Source organism: Acanthisitta chloris, unplaced genomic scaffold, assembly GCF_000695815.1.
Source record: "Acanthisitta chloris isolate BGI_N310 unplaced genomic scaffold, ASM69581v1 scaffold16579, whole genome shotgun sequence".
Taxonomy (NCBI): Eukaryota; Metazoa; Chordata; class Aves; order Passeriformes; family Acanthisittidae; genus Acanthisitta; species Acanthisitta chloris.
Genome location: NW_008693308.1, coordinates 24,542 through 45,066, shown reverse-complemented (window position 1 = coordinate 45,066; position 20,525 = coordinate 24,542). Strand labels below are relative to the sequence as shown.

Genomic DNA, 20,525 nt, shown 5'->3' with positions numbered 1-20,525 from the left:
TGCTTTTGAGGAGGACCATCCCTCCCTCCCATGGGCTACAAGGCCTAAACCTCCTGGTTGACACACCCACAACCCTGCAACTAAAGCTCTGCCCCTGAAATGGGAATGCAAAGAAGACAGACAACCTGAAGGTTACTCTCTTCTTGGCTTCCCTGCAGGAAGGAGATGCTGAAATGCACCCATGACAATATCCCATCATTTCAGAAGGGCTTTCTCTCTTCACCTGGGGTATACCCTGAGCCATACAACCCCTGTGCTGCAAAACTGAGAGGTTTCTGCTCTCTTTCTCTCTTCAGTCCCTGCAGCCTGGTCACCTGCCCCACGTGGCTCCTGGAGTGGTGACCTGCAGGTCACTGTTTCCTAGAAGAGAAGTTGGGAGAGCACCATCCAGCCCTGACTCACTGCCAACTCACAGGCACGTCCTCCTCTCTGCACCTCAGCTTCCCCTTTTGAGCTCACATTTCCCATTGCTGGAGAGCCTGATGGGACCTACAGCTGGAAGTTCACTGTCCCCTTCACCTTGAAGCCAGCTGTGCTCATCTCCCTCGCTCAGTGCAGACCACCAGCCTCAAAGCAAACCCAGGGGGGCTAGGAGGGAAGGGGTGGCACAGGGGACATCCTGCTTGGCAAGGTGCTGTCCTTGAGCCAGAGGTTGCCCTGATGTCACCTGAAAGTCTGGTGAACAGGGGGTGAACAGGCACTCCTGGGTATGGCATGTGGCAGAGCTGCCAGTCACATGGATCTGAAAATTCCTGCTACGCTTGTGACTATCTCCAAAACACCTCAGGTGGACAAGAGGAACAAAAAGGAGTTTGCAGAATCAGTGTGACTAGCCCAGACCTACTGCCCTCTGTGGGGGAGCCTGAAGGTAGGAAAGGAAATGTTTGCCATTTTCCATACAACTCCTGCACTCCAAACACAATGGATGTGCAGGATCTCACTCCTCAGAGCTCTTACAGCCCATTAGGCCCCTCAGAAGAAAGCCAAACACTTCCTTACACTCTGACAACGACAGCTCTTCACCTCTCAAGACCTTATGACACACAGCCAGCTCTTTCAGTCACTTCTACTTAAGGGCCCAAAGCTTCTGAATTAAACATCAGGCTCTGAATGCATCTCTCCAAGTGCCTGAGATGTGCCAGAGTGCCTGGATGCCACTGCCAAACACCCACCACAGCCTTTCTGAGTCATGGCCCAGGATTAGCTGGGAGGGAACATCAGCCCAGGGTGATGTTACACTGGGACACACACTGAGCAAACAACCCCCGAGGGACAGCTCAGCTCCTGCCCCAGGAAGAATCAGAGGAGACAAGGAAGGAACAAGAGGGAGACGTAAGAGAGATGCTGTCAGCGCCCGGTACGCAGTGGGTCGTGCTCTGGCCCTATCCCAACCACTCAAGGTGAACAACTTCCAGCTGAGCATTTGCACCCAGCTTTCACAATAGCTTATTATTTCACAGTGCTGCTGAGCAATGTTTGCCTTTCTCCTCTGTGCCCTCGAGGATGTTTCCCACATCCATGTTTCCAGCCCTGAAAACACAAGGCCTTGAAACCAGGAACACAGTAAAGTCACTTGAAAAGGAATAAACCTCACAGTGGTCAATGATTAGGGAGGCTCAATCACTAGGAACTAAGTTTGCAGTGTCCTTGGCTGCATCACAACACAAATGTGACTGTGCCAATGTCTGAGTGACCCCAAATCTGATTAGAGCACTTATCCCCACGTGTTTACAGCTATGATCCTATGTCTTTTAGGCTGAGCTTCCTTATTTAATTTGAGGCTTTCAAACCTGCATCCTTGAAAATAAGAAAAGCCAAGATGCCTAAAAATAAACACCAAACAGTTGGGAAGGAAATCTGCCCCTGGGCTAAAGGATCCCAAGAGAAAACAAAAGGGAGATGCCTCAAGGAAGATCCACAGAAAGGGGAAAAGAAGAGGGAAGAGGAAAAGAAGGGGGCAGGGGAAGAGGAGCCTGTCCTAGTGCTGCCCAGCCTCCCTGTTCACAGACTCCTTTTAGCAGCTTCTCACTCAGATATTCTGCCTACAGCTATAACATTTCCTTCCCAGATCTCTGGCAAATGAATTAAAGAGGAAGTTTAAATCAGCCCATTCAGTGCTCCTTGACCCAGCAGGAGGGATCAGAGCTCTTAGCACGTGCTCAGCTCCCACTAGAAAGTTAAGCACCACTCACCTCTGCAAGGTAAAGGAGGCAGAACTTCCGATCTTCTGAACCTGTGAAGCAGAAAAACCAGGATCAGAACGAAGCTGCAGCTGCATTTCTGCAAGCAGAGCCACTGGCAGAGGAGCTGGCTAAGGGACAGCACTGAATGAATATTTGTTGTTGTCCCCCTCCAGTACCAGGCTGTGATCTGGGGTGATGTATGTGGCATCTGCTGGGGCTGGGCATGGGCAGGATGTGCTGCATGGAATCCTGCAGCGACTCACTGAGCAGTCATGGATTTTCCTTTGGGGGTGTCCTTCTGGAAAGGGTTTGTTTCAGTCAGAGGCCATGTGCAGGTTCTCCTGCCCAACCTGCCATGGCACAACCAGCCTGACACCTTCCCAAGGGCTGTGGAGGTCTCACAGCCATCCTGGGCACTGTCTCTCCCATTGGAGAGGGATGGGTCTCTCCCACATTACCTCTAAGGACACTCTGTTCCCAGGAGCACTGACACAGAAGCTCCTGTTCCTCCATCCTTGCTCATTCCCAAGCCCTTGCATGGTGCTGGTGGTAGTGCTGTCTGTCCTACTCCCCATCAGTGCCAGCAGCTGGGGCAGTGCCTCTCCAAGGAGTTGGAACCAAATACCAGGACAAAGGGAAGCAGCTGACATAGGGCAGGGTGAAGAGCTCATGCTACTCCATCAGGCTGAGGGCAAACTCCCCAAGGTCCAGCCACCAACCACTCAGAAGATCTGGCCAAGGAACTTGCACTTCCACGGTTTCAGGAAAGGAAACAGTGCTGGAGGCAATGCAATAACCAACACTGATCCATATCTTGCTGAAACACGGAGCAGCCCAGTGTGGCTTCTCATTTTGCTGCCAGCTATGCCAGGGCATGGGTTACGCTGCAGACTGGTTCCTGCAGGCCTACCCTGCCCTATACCCAACTAAAAGGCAGCCCTGAAGGTTTGCCCTGGTCTCTGATCCCTGCTGGTGAGACCAAAGTGCCCCCAGCCCTGAGGGAAGCTCCTGGCATTCATCAGCCTCACAGAAGGACGCAAATCTGCCCCAGGACAGGGTCACCTCGGCTCTGAAGCTGGACATCCCATCTCCAGGATCCAGCTTGCTCCTTCACACCAGCATGCCCTGCACCAACTCTGCCCTTGGCAGCACTGTGGGGCTGAGGCTTTCCTAATGCCCTTAATGACATTATCTGGGCCATGAGATCAGAGCTGCAGCCTGGGCACAGCCACAGATCCCACTCAAAGCAATGTCAGCACAAGCTCTGCTTCATTTCAACAGCCTGAGCTGTGCTAGTGATGGGAACAGGCTCTGCACAGTGCTGGAAACACTCTGTTCCCCAGAGGAAAGCAATTCTGCTGCTGCAGGCCATAGCTCAAAGGTCAGGATAAGAGCTGTGACCCACTGAGGGACTCAGCTGCCTCTTGAGTTACCCCATGGGCAATGCAAAACCCATGAAGAAGTGGTTGGGGACCCTTTGCTGCCCTTTGGGGGGTCACAGGTCTGTCTCTGCTGCCAGCTTCACTTGTAGTGCAAGTTACAGGTTATGGGTTGGAAAATCCTTACAGGGTCACCAGGACACTGTGTCACAGTGGCTGCTGGAGCCCAGCACCAGTGGGAGTGCTGCTGTGCACCTCTTGGATGAGGAGCCCCTGTGTGTTCCCAAAACCTTCACTGTGCTCCCTCCGGGTAAGGTGAGGGTCAGGGAAGCAAACTGGCCCCAGGGCTACTGAACCATCACTTTCAGAACCCTGAAACACATGAACAGACCTGGCTGGGAGCCCATGGCTCATCTCTGCACCACAGCAAAACCACTCACCATTCCCCATGGCAAATGCCTGAGCTCTCCCAGCACCCTCTTTTATAAATCCCAGCAGGACCATCAGGGAGTATTTTCCTTGTCCATTTTCCTTCCAAAGTCCCTGATGGGAGCCCTTCAGCCAGTATTTTTGGAAGCAGGATCTGAGCCTGCTGCCAGCACACCACAAGTCCACCATCCTTTTCTCCTGCTCTGTTTCCCAAGTGGCCAGTGGTACAACACCTCATCTCCTCAGCTGGGATCTGCTCCTCCCTGCACCAGGACCAAAACTCTCCAGGCTGCCTTGCAAAGCAGACTGCAGAACACCAGTATGTCCCAGCCACGTTCCCTGAGGAGCTTTAATCAGGCTGATGTGAGGAACAAATCATCTCCAGCAAAGAACAGTGACAGAGTGTAACAGCCCTGGTAATGACCCCACTTCTCTTGGGCCTGTGTTTATTCCTTCTGCATTAACAAGTGATCCTGACAAGGTGCAAACACACCAGAATTAAATTCCCTCCTAAATTCCTCTCCATTGAGCTATGAATCTTGGCACCAGCAACCTTTACAGCCAGCAGCTCCTGTTCCCTGGCCCTCCCAGGCTCACTGGCCAAGCAGCCCAGTGCCTCGGGACACACAAAGCAAGGAGCCAGCCCAGGCTGAGGAACAGCTTCAGTTCCATTTTCCACCAGTAACTGCCTTTAGGAAGACCAAACAGGAGGGCAGAGACTGGTTGCCCAGCCCAGTAGCTGGGCTGGAGCCAGGGTGAGGAGTCCTGGTGAGGGGAGGCTGGAGGGTGATGGCAGAGCAAGGAAGGGCAGACCTGAGTGTTTGCCAGGATTGCTTAAACTGGAGCATTTTCAAGGCTCCAAAGCATTAGGCTGGAGCACCAGAGCTGATGTGCCCAGAGCTGTGCAACCTGCTCTCCACAGAGACCACAGGGAGAGGCACAACCTCACCCCAGCAAGGTGGCAGCCACCAGGCTGATCCAGGGCTCTGCTCCCCACACCATTTGTGACAGCAGCACAGCACAGCCAAATTCAGGGAAAAGCTAAAGGGAAATAAACAGCAGAAAGAAAAAACTCACTTGAAGATATTTGCTTTTCTTCCTGATGTGCTGGTGGGGACTGGATTGGCTTCCAGAGTAATGTGAACTGTCTCTGTGCCAGACACTGCAGTGTGCTCAGCACAAGGAGGAGGGTGCAAGCTCTGTGGGGACACATCCCCCTCTCCAGCTAAGCCCTGTCCCACACACCCACACTGACTTACACAGCTCCTGGCAGCAGCAGCTCTCAGCACCACCCTGGCTATGCCACTTCCCTGTGCAGCCCATGGAAAGCACCTGCTGCTCCCAGGATTTGGGTGCTGCATGCCTGGTGTCGGGTAAAAAAGATGGGAAAAGAGGGAAGATGGCCCTGTTCCTTTGTGCATGGCCCAGAGGCCTGTGGCAATGCCCATGGTGAGGGTCCCCAGGTCCTTACACGTGCTCCGTAAGGACAGGACTGCATCCAGCTCACAGGGCAGGGTGCTGTGGGGCCCTGGATGCATGGGCAGAAAGGGAAACTGCTGTGCACATCCATACCTGGCTGCCAAGAGAAGACCTACAACCATGGCTGGACTCGATGATCTTAGAGGTCTCCTCCAACCTCAATGATTCTATGATAAGCTCGTCACCCACTGAGGCACACGTCCTTGGGGAAGTGTGGCAGTGTTTCCCAGCACTGCTGGGGCAGCAGGGAGAAGCCATGGAAAGCCCATAAATGACTCTCTTGACCTCTGACTATCTTGGAGCTGTAAGGTATGGCAGGTTGGGATGTCAGGGACAGTGAAGCAGCACATGAGAACTCCTTGTCTGCAGGATCCCAGCTGGGGATGGAGTGCCATCATCCAGCTGCAAAGTCGGAAGACTCCTCTGTGTCCCAAAGCTGAACACACCCACCCAGAGGAGACAGGATCCCAGCACATGGAAATTCCCACAGTATCCAGTGAGGAAGCCAGCCCTGTCTCACTGGAAAGCTTGGCTGGTGTGGTGCTCATCAGCCTTGCTGAGCTTCTAAAGCAGGAAGACAGTGCATTGTAAAGCAGATCAGACTGATTTGCTTTCACCCAGGGCAGCGAGCGGCAGGGACAGGAAACATCACAATGGTCCTCAGCACACCGGAGATGTCTCAATTGTTGGACGCGGCAATACGCCTGTTCCTATTCATGTGCCATTCAGCTCTTCAGGAGACAGAAAGAAAGGCCCTGCCAAGAGGGACAGGCATCTTTTGGCTCTTTGGAGCAGTTCTGCCCAAACAAAGAGGGTCTGAGCTGCCTGAGCACCAGCTGTGCTGGATTCATGGTCTATGTGGGGCAGTTCAGTGGTGTAGAGACCTTCAGCTACTTCAGAGAGGCTTGTGGAGCTCTGTGGAGGCAGTGAGGCAGTTTGGTGTTGTAGAGACTTTTTCATCCCCTTTGGAGCAGCTTGTAAAGCTATTCCTGATGTGATCCAGCCAAGTTATTATTGCAACAAGGAACTAAGTGGCACAAACCCCAAGGTGCTTGAGGTGAGGAGTCACGTTCCTGTGCCAAGCTGCAAACAGACCTTGGTGCAGTCAGGACTAGCACCAGGGTTGATTTCTCCAAGCAAGTGAACAAGAGCAGAGTTGTTCCCCAGCCTTTAGGAGCAGCCAGGGGCAGCACATGCTCCAGAAGCAGACACCGACCACATGCACTTCAACGAGGAGCAATTTCTTTTATCCCTTTTATAGAAATAAACAGCACTGAGAACACAACAAACCCCAGGGAAGCTGCAATAGCTTTTCTCAATGGCTTGTGTTGTGGTGCCCAATCTCCCTCACTGTGTTTCTGCCTGCAACAAGTAGGTCAGCAAATCTGTCTGGAAGCAGAAGTGTTGTGGGAAATGGGAAATAACAACTGACACACAGCCTGTGTTTGACAAAGCACTGCAGATCCCCAGCACTGAGGCTCACAACAACATGGGGCACGTGGAGAGACACAGCTCAGCCACTGAGCTCAAGGCTCAGCTGGGGAAAGGCACAGAAAGCAGCAAAGTTCATCCAGAAAATGATCCATTTGGACAAGCAACCTAGGTCTGGACTGATCCCTTTTGATCAGAGCCTAAGGACTGCACCACGACCTCAGCTCATCATCAGTTACAGAGTAATTCAGGTTGGTAGGTAGACTCTGGAGTCCCAAAGCAACCAGGGCTCTGCCCAGTTGAGCCCTGAATGCCTCCAGGATTGGAGATCCCATAACCTCTCCAGGCAACTTCATATTTGACCAACCTCATCACAGAAAAGTTTTTCCTTCTATCTAATCCTGCATTCCCACGTCAGGTCCTGGTGCAGTGACACTCACTGCCTGGGTTAGAGGAGGAGCTGGGCCACCAGCCCATGCTGAGGCAGTTGGGCTGCTGTAAATAAACCAAGCCCATATCCAAAAAGCAACCACACCACAGAAAGAACAAGGCGAGACTGGAGGTGGCTGCACCACAGCAAATAGGATGTGGTAGAGCAATCTATTCATTCCTCTTTTGACTCCAAGTAAGTAAAGGGCATCTCTAAAGCCTCAGCACTTCAACATGAAATAACCCATTTTGAGTCATCCCTTGCCCTAGAAGCTTTCTCCAAGGTGTTGGCTGGACAAGAAAAGTCAGGGCAAGGTCCCCAGCCCTGCTCTGAGGGCAGGTTTGCTCTTTCCCCCTCAGCAGGGTGTGCAGGGGGGGATGGATGCTAGCACAGAGGAAACTGTGGGTGGCTGAAGGGAGAAGTAGCAAAGTAAAGGTCATCAGGGCTTGGCCAGACACCCCTGGAGCCAATCTCTGAACTCCCTCGAGGCACCAGGGGGGAAACCTCAAGCCTTCACTTCCCTTTCTCAGTCTCTGCTGTGACAGTGTGACACTAGCAAGGGGAACAGTGAGACCCTGAGGAATGCCAGCCCCAAATCCTGAGGCATGCACCCAAAAAGCCCTGGAAAGAGGCTACCTGAGTGCCCCTGAGGTGTCCCAGGAGGTGGAGCTCCCCGGTTTATGTAGGGATGGGAAGGGTGATCCTGGCCCTGCACACGAGGGAAAGGTAGTGTGGAAACACCAGTTACCATCACCAGGTACACACACTGGAAGCAATGGGATAGTGGGATACTATCCTGCTGCTGCCCTTTATAGCTAGCAGCTAGAAAATTCCCCAAATGTCTCCAATTGCTGCTGCAGACACTCACCCTCCTGGAGCTTGACACTGTGCAGGTACAGAGGGTTCCTCAGCACGTTGCAGTGCCCTGGCTCATCCTCCTTGGTGAAGAGCAGCAGGTCAGAGTAGACAAAGAGAGTCACCTGCATGCACAAGAGCAGCAAAGAAGCAGCTGTAAGGAACTCAGGCACTGAGAGAGTGTCCTGGAAATGTCCTCTACTCAAAGGAGATACACCAGGCAGCCCAGGCACCTCTTCCAAGGGACTGATTGCTGCTGCACCCCTTGGGGCACTCCCAGAAAGCTTCAGACAAGGCTCCCCCCTCTTGGCAGGCACGTCCTGAGGCTTGTGGAGTCCTGTGACAGGAGGGATAAACCTGCCTGACAGTTCAATGCCACACAAACACACCCTCTCTGCTGCATAACTTACGTAAATGGGAAGTGACAGGAGGGTAACATCAGTTATAAATCAGAGCAGGAGGAAGGAATGAGTTGCAGACTAATCCCAGCATACTGTGGAAGTAGAACCTAAAAGCAAATCTGCATGCCCTGAGCACAGTCATGAAGGAGCTTCACACTGTTCTCAGGTGGGAAAAAGAAGTTTGGCTTTCACAACAGCAGGACCCCTGAGAGCAGCTGCTGGGAACAAAGCTGACACCTCTGAATGGCACTGGTGGGTGGAAAGGAAACACCAACCCAAGTGTCTGCCCAGTGCTGTGCTGGAGCAGTGACTGAGTCCCAGGAGGTGGCAGTTCAGAGGCAAAGGGAGAGTTTGATCTGCTCTGGCTCTTGCCTGAGGTGCCAGTTTGATCAGAACACATTGATGTGAGCTTTAAAAGAAGGATGAACTTCTCCACTGTACTGGAGAATCCTTGACTCAGAAGCCTCCCAGGGGTGAGCTGCTTGGTGCAATCACTGTGCCACAGCCCAGGTGTGAGCCTGTGCTGCTCTCCAGAAGGAGCTGGGGGCACACAGCAAACCTCAGGAGGTCATAGGATCATAGAAATCTCCTGAGCTGGAACAGATCCAAGGATCACCAGTTCAACCTCTGCCCTGCACAGGACACCTCAACAATGCACCCTGTGCCTGAGAGCATTGGCCAAACACTCCTGGAGCTCTGTCAGCCTTGGGGCTGTGCCCACTGCCCTGGGGAGCTGTTCAGCACCCAAACACCTCTGGGGGAAGAACCTTTGCCTAATATCCAACCTAAACCTGCCCCAGTGCTCAACCACTCCCTGGGGGAAGAACCTTTCCCTGATACCCACCTAAACCTCCCCTGACACAGCTCCAGCCATTCCCCCATGTCCTCTCACTGGTCACCAGGGATGCCAGGAAGCAGCTGCAACCTGGCAATGGGCACACAGCCTGGCACAGTGGCCACACTGACTGCCAGACCTTCACACTGCCCAACCACACTCAGCACAGCACACAGCACGTGAGGTGCTCCCCAAAACCTCCCACAGCAAAAGGAAAGCTGCTTTGCAACACTGAGCAAAAGCAACAAAGAGTTTGTGACTTTTAGCAACCCTTTTGCCACAGCAGATAACACCTCAGAGTCCCAGGGGCTGTGGGAAGGGAGCACTGCTGCCACCCCCAAGTCCCCCTTGGAGAGGTGACTCTGCTGTGGGCAGGGACTGAGTCACTGCTGCTGGGGATGTGGTGTCAGTGCAGTTTGTGCCTGGTGGCTGAGTGGCACACACATGTCCTGAGGAGGACAAGCTGGGTAAAACAGTTATCACATGGTGGTGAGTCTCATCTGGCTCTGAATCCAACCCCAAGCCCTGGCCACAAGGCTCCTCCTTGCAGTGCAAATTCACCTTTGTGGGATTCTCAATAAGCACAGAGGTCCTGGCAGAGCTTTAACTGACAATGAAACCAGGGAGGGGTTGTTCTTCTCTGGGTTGTTTGGAAAATCCCTTCGTCTGCTCTCAACACACTGCTGGCCTAGTGCCCACATCCACCCCCTTCATTCCTTCAGGACCTGATTATTAATACAAGGAATAACAAAATACAAGGAATAACAAACTACTAGGAATAACCAAACACAAGGAATAACGAAAGAAACAATCTCCACTCTAAAACTTCACCCCATATCCACCTTGTGCCAAAATGTAACTTCTGTGGGACATATCCCACAGGCCCCAAAGAAGAGATGTCCAGGGATTTTGAGGACAGCAACCCAAAGTGAAGGAGATAAAAGCACAATCAGCAAGTGGTCATGGTGGAATTAAAGGAAAGTGAAGACCAACTGATCTGAAGACCAAATGGAAGCTTAAAGAGTAGAAAAAAGATTAGGAAAAAAACCCACTTTAAAACCAAGAAGGCTTAAATAGGGAATCTTGGAAACAAGATTACAGGAAAGGTCTTTACAGGTAACATTGGGCTTTTAGGGGAAGATGGGATGGATTGGATTCATTCTGTAGAAGATAAAAGTACAGCCAGTGTGGGTTATGTAGAGCATCTCCATTAGCTGCTGCTTCCAGGAAGACACTTCATCTTAGAGCAGCTCCACACAAAAGGGTTTAGAGAGGTCCCTCTGCTCCTCCAAGCTGCTGGGGGAAAAATGAGAGAGCCCCTTCCACCCACTGAGCCAGAGGCAGCCCAGGCCCAGGGCTCCAGCAGCCCTTGCTCAGGAGGTTGGGGGCTGGACTCAAATCCCACCTGAGAGCTGAGCATGGGAAACTCCACTCATGGATGACTCCAGGGCAGCAGGTATAGGGCTGGAGGGGTTAACATGGAGCTCTGCCCTGGGTTGCCATCACATCACTGACAGGCTGTTACACACCTCCAACAGCCCTTGGCAAACAGCTCTGGGATCTACCCTGCAAAATCACAGAGCTCATAACAACCAAGAGCAAACAAACAAGAAACACATCGGAGTTCACCCAGGCAAGACAGAATTCACCAGAGGTGCTCCTTGGAGAGTCAGAGTGGCTTTGTGTATTTGCCAAAAGCCATTTCCTCCCCGAAAAATGAGAAAGACACCAGCTGACAGGATGGAAGGACTCTCTGAAGACACGTGGGCACCCCTGTGTTACTGCTGGAGTCATCAAGGCCACAGGGCTGTTGCCACACAGACCTTTAGGGGATGTGAATAGAGTATAAACCTGAGAACATAATGCCCATCCTTGGGATTTCAGGACTCAAAGGATGACCATCCTGATCTGCAGGCCCTGTCAGAAAAGAGAGCTGAGAAGCGCATGAGCATGGCCCACACTGTACCAGTACCTCAGCACTTTGTTAAGTTGCCTCCAGATCCATTAGAGGTGGATTGACATGGCCAAAGTCCCTGTTTGACACCTCATGTGCCACCACTTGCACCACATTGGTTCCTCTGGCTCTCCCCATGCTGGAGGGATTTCAGGAGACCATCAAAGTGGGAATTGCAACAAAGTCTAGACAGGATGTGATTAAGGCCTGAATAAGGATTGCCCCAGAGGTGAGGTCAGGGAAAGGACAGATCCTGGCAAGCCTCCAGAGAGATAGGTTGACTCCTTCAGGAGATGGGAGAGAGTTTGCTCAGTGACAAGGACACAGTGCCTGATGTGGAAAATGCCACAGGGAGAAGACTGCAGGGGGGTTGGGAAAAGAAAGACATAGGACCTCCATCTCCAGCCCCTCCTCTCTTGAGCCACTCGGCCAAAGACTAACACACACAGAGTCCTGCAAACCACAGAAGCAGTGGTTCAGCTTGAGAGAGGCTGGGTGGGAAGAGCAGTGGGAACATGGAGCAAGGAAGAAAGGACTGATGAGAAACAAGACAGCCTCTGTCCAGCCAGCAGAGAAGGCTGGAGAGGGAGAGAACTCAAGTGCAGCAGAGAGAGGTCACAGCCTTCTGCACCAGGAGAAGCTCTGTTGTGTCCAGACCATTTTAGGTCTTCCTGCCTTCAGAAGTTCAGCCTAGCAGGACCCAAGCAATCGCTCCTGCTCCCTTGGAGGAGAGGAGCCTCTTGTTTTCCAGAGAGACCTGCACTGATCCCTCAAAGCCCTGCCGTGACACTACCACACGCTGCAGACAGCAAAGAGCTCTTCCCAAGGGACTTACTGCTGTTTGGGTGTTGCTACCCACACTGGCAGCTCCCAGTAAAGCAGGGCTCAGCACCACAGGGTATTTCCATTCACCACTTCTATTTTTCCACTCTGCTTACTCACTGCCTCCTGCCTTGCCCCTCTGCCAGGCTCAGCCAGACAGCACAGCCCCAAGGCATCATCATTCCCAAATGCTGTCTCATATTCCTGGCCAGTGTACACAGCTCCAACTGGGAAACCCTCTCCCAGCCTCATGTTCATCCTGAAGGTATCAAAAGCAAGCACAGTCCTTTCCTTAAGACATTCTCCTTCTGATCCTGCCCACAGTTGGGTCTGCATGCTGGAGACAGAGCAGCACATCTCCTGCAAGCAAACACACTTGTTGGGGTTCTCCATCACCCCCATGCACACACATACTACACACAAGCTGCAAACAGCAGTAGTTCTCCATAAACATTCCATATTTGGCTGCTCCTACACACATCTGAGCCTGAGGAGAAAGCAAGCAGCTCCAAACCACCCAGGAGAAGCTCCCTGACTTCAGCTGGCCACTGTATTCCCAAGGCATCCAGCACAGCTGTGCCACACAGCCAGGTTTGGCCTGGTTCTCATTCCTACGGTGCCCAGAAGACCCTGAGCAGCACAGAACAGAGAGGGGAAAGGGTTTATTTACAAGTTACTGTCAAGCTTTCTATCAATCATGCAATTTCCCATGTACTCTCATGTGCTTTTCAGCAGATAAAAAAGCAATTCAAGTCAAGAGTTGAATTACTCACTGAAAACCAGAGAGAGGAGTCACTTAACACAATCCTGTACTGGTTTGTACTGGCCAGTGATGAGAGGTGGCTCTGGGGTTCTGTTCCTGGCCACCCAGAAGCTAAGATTAGTGCAGTCAAACTTCCTTTAGGGCTCTGCAACCATGACACATTGTTCACGCCAATGAAATTCAGCCCCAAATTACTCTGTACAGAGGTGAGATTCCATGAAACTCCCCCAAAATAATGGGGTTATTAACTAATCAGCAATGCATGAGTGGCTCTGCCAGCTGCTGCCTCCTGTCTCCCAGATTCCAGGGCTTGGCAGGTTCTGCAGTTGGATGCAAGTGGAGCCAGCAGCAAATGGGATCAACATGGCTAAACTCTGCCAGTTTGGATGGTGACAGTCATCACACAGGTGCAGGATGGAGCCAAAGGTCTGTTGTCCCCCAGATTTCTAACAATTTTATCGCAGAAAAGTTGAAATGAGAGGAATGAGAGGAATTTGGACATGACATGTGACCTGTTTCAACAACTAAATCTCTCAAAACTCCTTTAGTAAGTTCTCTGTGCAGTTCTAGGCTGCAGAGGCTCCTTCCCTGGAGAAACTCAAAACCCACCTGGACCAAATCCTGAGTGACTGCTCTAGGGGATCCTGCTTGAGCAGGGAGGTGGGACTGGATGGTCCCTTCCAGCCTGAACCATTCTGGGATTCTCTAACCTGGCACAAAATATCCTTAACTGCCTCTTTCTGACTCTGCCAGGCTGGTCCTGACATGCATTTCTCACACACAGTTCCCTCTCTGTGAGCCCAAAGGAGACAAAACCAAAAGTTTATTTCTAGCACAAAGAGAGTTTTGATATTTAATTTATCCCACAATAAAGTGATTACAACTTCTTCCAAGTAGCACATTAATACAATTACTGCACAATAAAACATTTCTCTTCTCAGTGTAATGAGATGTCCCTTCCAGTGCCTAAAGGACCGACTGCCAGAGGGCGGGGACAGAGGGGAAAGTGGGAAGGAATTCTTGGCTGTGAGGGTGCTGAGGCACTGGCACGTGTTGCCCAGAGAAGCTGTGGCTGCTCCATCCCTGGGAGTGTTCCAGGCCAGGTTGAACGGGGCTTGGAGCAACCTGAGCTAGTGGAAGGTGTTTCTGCCCATGGCAGGGGGTGGAATGAGATGAGCTTTAAGGTCCTTCCAACCCAACCCATTCTATGATTCAATCTCCTGTCTAAGACTGCAGGAAACAAGGTTTAATAAGCTCAGACAGCTTGAAAGAGCCTTACCTCTATGGTCCTGCTCCTGCTCTCATGAAGCAGCAGCTCCTCTGACAGAAGCAGAGTTCGTGCTGGGTTGCAGAGATCTAGTGGCTATGTGTGAAAGGGGAAAAAGAAGAAAAGAAAATGAAAGAAACAGTCAAACCTTCCACTGGAACTGAGCATGGCCAGAAAAACTTTCCACCCACCAAAACCACTGTGTCTTCACTTCAAGCTGTAAGTCCTTCAGAGTGAAGCCACCCCACAGAAGGACACACAGCCTGCAGGCCAGTTACAGGAGGAAACAAAGCCTAACACTCACACCTACGTCAGCCCCAGCTGTGAGAAGACAACCAGCCCTTGGCTCTGGCTGTGCCTGTCGTGGGGTGGTTAGGGGTATTTGCAGCAGGAAACACAATGACAGCAGTGCCACAGCAGGTTCCCACGTCCCTCACACACTCATATTTGCTGCCTGATGTTCTGGACTATTCTTGAAGTAAGTTAAAGCAATTCCTGCCCCTGCTCCCCATGGCTCCCCAGCCAGAGTCTTCTCTGGAATGCCAAGAATGGGACAGGTTGATTCATGGCATGATGGAACACCTGGAAGTGTTCAAGGTCAGGATGGATGGGCCCTGGACAACCTGAGCTAGCAGGTGGCATCCCTGCCCATGGCAGGAATGTTGGAGCTAGATGATCTTTAAGGTCCCTTCCAACTGAAGCCATTCTGTGCTTCTATGACTCTCAGGAGCAGCATGGCCAGTGCCACATGAGGCCTTGCAGTATGAGACAGTGTGAAGCAACAAAACAGCTCCTAAAGTGGCAGAAACATCCCAGCCATCATCCAAGACAAGGCTGGGGAGTAAAGAGGCACAAGTGCCAGTTGGTTCCTACTGAAAGGTAAACCTGCACAGCAAGGCAGGTGAACACACTGATGCCAACATCAGTGGCCACCCAGGTGCTGTTGGGGGAGGCTGGAGGTGAGCACACACCTCCCACCAGCACCAGCCCAGGCCCACCCTGTCCCCCAGGCACCCATTGGCTCAGCTGGAGTGACAGGAAACATGGGCCATGGTTTCAGCCCAAAGGAAATCACCAGTGTGAGCTGAGGTGACAGTGCCACTGCTGCTAGCAGGGGAGGATGGAAGGCTCCCCACAGGCTCAGAGATGAAGGGATTCATCAGCAATGTACTGAACATATGGATCAGATGAGGTTTTGTGGAGTTCTGGCCATATGAAGGACAAAGTGGAGGACACAGAGGGTTAGAGCTATAACCACCAAATTCAGGGCTGTTTTCTTAAACAGCTCATGGAACTGTGGAGACAGAACATTCGCTGTCAAGCCATTACTGCTCTGGATCCCTGTCCATGATTTTAGTACTGGTCACCAGCTAACTTTGTTTGCACACTCTAATGACAGCACAAAGAACCCTTGGGAAGGAACCACCTTGTCCTGCAGTTGGTTGCTGCAGTCCAGAAGCTGAGATGCCTTCTCCTGACTCAAGGACCAGATATGAAAGCTGAAAAGGGAGAAAGAATTGAATAGAGAATTGCTTGGGCAGGACAGAATTCCCTTTGAGACAGTCCCCAACACTTTGCTGAGCTGGACACTTTGAGGATGACATGGATCATGCATTTATGGGAAATAGATCCACCAGTCCAGACCCAATCTGCTGTAGTGATCACTGATCACATCAGCTAAGACCTCAATTCCAGCTGCACTTACCTGCACAAAGATGGGGAAGACCAGCACTTTGGGAGCCAATGTCACATATGTGCCATAGGAGTGGGGGATGTGTGGCCTCACTATGGTGCAGTTCTGGTAGTTCGCATAGTTCTTCATGTTCTGCACAGTCTTCATCAGCCTGGATTTCCTCCCAGAGCCTGTGTGGGACTTCCCTTTAGAGGCATTCCCTGGACCAACAAAGAGAAACACAGGATGAGGAGAGAGCTCCAGTGTTGCTCTGCCCACAACCAGATCTGGTCCTGCTGTCACAGGCTGGAGAAGGGCATGGAAAGCCTACAGGGAACAGCTGAAGCCAAGAGCTGCAGGAACTGTCATCACTCTGCTATCAGAGTTTTCCATGGATTTGTGAAATAACAGCAGTGATTTCCTTTCTTCTAATGCAAAACAAGATGTTCCTTGATGTGTCTTCTCAAGAGCTGCTCACTCGCTAGATCCCACCGGCAGCACAGGTGGTGTAAGTATGAACAAGCACCCAGGGAAGTCACAGCAAGCTCTGCTGCAGACCAGCATGCCTCACCAGGTGTTCTCCCCCTCTGCTCTGCCCTCAGGAGTCCCCACCTGCAGTGCTGCCTCCAGCTCTGCAGCACCAACAGAAGGACATGGAGCTGCTGGAGCAAGTCCAGAGGAGGCCAGAGAGATGCTCCAGGGACTGAAGCACCTCTGCCATGGAGCCAGGTTGAGAGAGAAGGGGTGTTCAGCTTGGAGAAGAGAAGTTCAAACAGTTCTGAAAAGAGAGTTTATTTTCACATATGTTTATGTAAGTGTTGTTACTTATCATTTTTATGTCCATGTATTGCCCTTAGCTCAGGGACAGAAGCTAAACTATGAAGCCAAACCCTCTGGTATCTGCTCTACTAGGTACTCCAGGCAGTCCAGGTTCAACTCCTAGTATGGGAAGGTTTAGATTTTATCCCTGACCATGTTCAAGGCCAGGTTGGATGGGACTCTGAGCAACCTAGTCTAGTGGAAGGTGTCCCTTCTCATAACAGGGGGTTGGAATGAGATGAGATGATCTTTAAGGTCCTTCCAACCCAAACCATTCTGGGATTCTATGCAAGGAGAGAATGACAGGGTGAAAGAATCCTTCCCTCCCTCCCTGCAGCCATCCAGCCCCAGGAGCTCCTGCTCCCACCACAGCAGCTTTCTGCCATTGCACTGCATCTGATACCCAGAACCTTCCCAGGCAGAAATGAGTCAAAACACTTCTGAACATGGCTCAGGGCAGATAAGGTCTCTTCCAAAGCAAATATACAAAGCTACCCAACATTACATACTCCATTAAGTATCAGGAAATAGCACATTTACTCAGATAAAGGCAGCAGAGGCAGCCAGTGCTGGGTTGGCAAGCCAGCCCTGCTGTTTACTGCTGGCTATAGCAGCTGCCTTTGAGGGGGGGGGACACGACACCCTCGTGACATAAAAGGTTGTTTCCACCTCTAAGCGCTTTAATCCTGACGTTTTTCCTTTCCCCCTTTTCATGGCTGCACTGCCAGATAAAATCAAAGCAGGAGAGACAACATGGGGCAGATACAATCTGTCTGGGCTGTGCAGGAGCTGCTTTGCCTCCTATCCCTAAATCACCTCATTTTATGAGAGGAATTCATCACCTGCACTGGTTAGTGCTGGCAGAGAAGCACTCCCAGGCTGCTTGAAGTGGCAGCTCCTGTCACTGGGTGGCTGGTGGACAGCTCCATGCTTCAGCCCTGCTCAGCTTAACTCAGGCCTTCCTCTCTCTGAAGACTTAACCTTAAAGAACGGAGCACACAGCTCTGGTGTCCCCAACATCAGAAGGACATGGAACTGTTGGAGCAAGGCCAGAGGAGGCCAAGAAGCTGATCAGAGCACTGGAGCACCTTCCCTACGAGGACAGGCTGAGAGAGTTGGGGCTGTTCAGCCTGGAGAAGAGAAGGTTGTGTGGAGACCTCAGAGCAACCTGCCAGGAGCTGAAGGGGCTCCAGGGAAGCTGCAGAGGGACTCTGGGTTAGGAACTGCAGGGACAGGACAAGGAGCAATGGGGAGAAATTGAAAGAGGGAAATTCTTATTAGATCTCAGGTAGAAGTTTTTCCTGTGAGGGTGGTGAGACACTGTCCCAGGTTGTCCAGTGAGGCTGCCCCACCCCTGGCAGTGTTCACAGCCAGGTTGGCTAAAGCCTTGAGCAACCTGCTCTGGTGGGAGGTGTCCCTGCCCAGGGCAGGGGTTGGGGCTGGATGATCTCTCAGGTCCATCCCAACCCCTTAACATCCTATGAAACACCTCCCCATGGTCCAGCTCATCTTTTCACAGGATCCACAAACAGCAGAAAAGAGATGCAATTATCCATGGTACAAAACATCCCCTGCAGTTGAGAGTGGAAAATTCTCCTGGCTCCAGGGCTGTGAGCTCCCAAGGCACAGGGGCCTTGGAGCCATATTGCTCCCTGCTGCATCCTCACCACGGCTTTGCCAGCCCCACACTTTGCCTTTTACACACTGTACCACCTTTAGAGGCAGCGCAAAGCCTCCCAGCTGTGCCCTCACTGCTGAAGGACACACAGAACACAAGGACATGCCAAGGAGCTTAGCTCTCCTAAGGACACACAGCTCATCCTAAGGGCATCCAAACAGGCCTGGGTGCAAGTACAGCCTCCCAAAGCTCCCAAATCAATGAGCAGATGAGGTATTTTCACACAGACCTGGATTCCTGCAGCCCCCAGCCCTGTCATACACCTCTGCCCATTCTTCCTGCAAGCCCAACCATACCCAGCTCCAGGAAGACCCAGCAAACCTGTTACAGGTATGATTTAGGAGTTTATATTTCAAAGGGGTTTTGAGGAAAGCTGGTCCAGAGAGTGCCAGAGACATTGCAGCAGCCCAGGGCATGAACATTCCCAAAACCTGGCACAACAACCTGCACTGCTGCTTGTGTCAACCTGGGTCCAGCCATCCTCACTCCCACAGCACTGGAGTGAACCCCAAAGCAGGGAATTAGCCCCAAGGCATCACACAAGAAGCTAAACATGTCACAGACAGCCCCACAGACGTATGTGGGGAACCACAGTGCTTAGCACTTTCACACTTCACGGTTCCATCCCGCCCCTGGTGGAAAGTCCCTGCCATGTGTGAGCTCCCACAGATCTGCTCACCACAAGGTACACCCAGTGACACACACAGCTGTGCTCTCCTCTGGGCTTTTATGTTTGAGCCAGAGTGGGAATATGATCTTACCCAACAACCACAAGCTGTCCTCAAAACATGAGGGATTTCACTGCAGGGCTAAGAGAAAGGGCTCAATAGTTCCAGAAGACCAGCATAGCTCTGCTGGGTGCTCTGAGCAGCATTCCCAGCACATGGATACTTACCCCCAGTAGTGTTGTCCTCTTGGTACACAGGCCTCAGCAGCTGTAAGATACAACCCAGAAGGGACAGTCACCAGCAGCAGGCCTGAGGTAGACTTAAAACAACCAACTGCAAATGTTAACATGCCAAACCCACCCAAGCCAAGCACTTCAGAAAGAGGAAAATCATTTTTGCCCTGCTGCCAGCAGAAAATGAGAGCTATGACTTGCACTGTGGTCTGTGCCCCAGAAGCACTTCCCATATCCTTCCCATATCCCAGGAGTAAGCTGTGAGAGGAGGCAGCAGGTCATTCTGAAGAGAAGGTAGCATGGAGACCTCAGAGCAACCTGCCAGGAGCTAAAGGGGCTCCAGGGAAGCTGCAATGGGACTCTTGGTTGGGAACTGCAGGGACAGGACAAGGAGTAATGGGGACAAATGGAAAGAGGGAAACTGAGATGAGATCTCAGGAAGAAGCTTTTCCTGTGAGTGTGGTGAGACACTGTCCCAGGTTGCCCAGGGAGGCTGTGGCTGCCCCAACCCTGGCAGTGTTCACAGCCAGGTTGGCTAAAGCCTTGAGCAACCTGCTCTGGTGGGAGGTGTCCCTGCCCAGGGCAGGGGGCTGGGGCTGGGTGATGTCTGAGGTCCATTCCCACTCCTTAACATCCTATGAAACTATGATACAGCAACAGCTCTATAGTCCTAGGGGGAAATGTTTTAGACAAACAGTGAAAGCTCCACCAAGGGACAGTTGCAAAACTGTCACATGCTCTCACAAACAGAGTGAGGCACAGGCCAAGAGAGGCTCCAGCACACACCGCCCACAACCACACGCAGTGCCCTGAGCATGGGCAGCCCTACCTGGCTCCCTGGGTTCACAGGAGCTAAGATGATGTAGTTCTGGTCTGCAGAGGAGGGGACCCTGGACAGGGCTGGCATGGTGTTCTGGCCCCTCTTGCCGAGCTCCGTGTACCTCTCCCAGCCGTCCAGCACCAGCCCGTCGCTCCGGTCGTACAGCACGTGGCAGCTGCGGCGCTGCTCAGCCTGGGCAGCCACGGCACTGTTCTTCTCCCTCTTGTTGGGGGGGGACTGCAGGTCGTAGGAGGACTTGCAGGAGGACCTGCGGATCATGCCTTCATGTGCTGGTTTGACCTGCGGGACCAACCTCCACACCAGGAGGATGATCTCGGTGGGACAGTTCCTGGAACAGGTGGGATGGAGAAGTCAGAGATGGGCAGGATGGAGTGAGGCATCCCAGG

At 52.1% G+C, this 20,525-nt stretch overlaps 1 protein-coding gene across 1 annotated transcript in view; it reads right to left on the bottom strand.

Annotated features, from left to right (window-relative positions):
* Positions 1-20,525, bottom strand: part of LOC103810140 (regulator of G-protein signaling 3-like) — a gene marked incomplete at its 3' end in the record, with an annotated part of 61,544 nt that overhangs the window by 25,311 nt on the left and 15,708 nt on the right. The window contains 6 exon segments of the mRNA XM_009083030.1: positions 2,193-2,233; positions 8,194-8,311; positions 14,241-14,324; positions 15,934-16,121; positions 19,293-19,332; positions 20,128-20,467. Of these exon segments, the coding sequence (XP_009081278.1) occupies positions 2,193-2,233; positions 8,194-8,311; positions 14,241-14,324; positions 15,934-16,121; positions 19,293-19,332; positions 20,128-20,467 (811 nt within the window).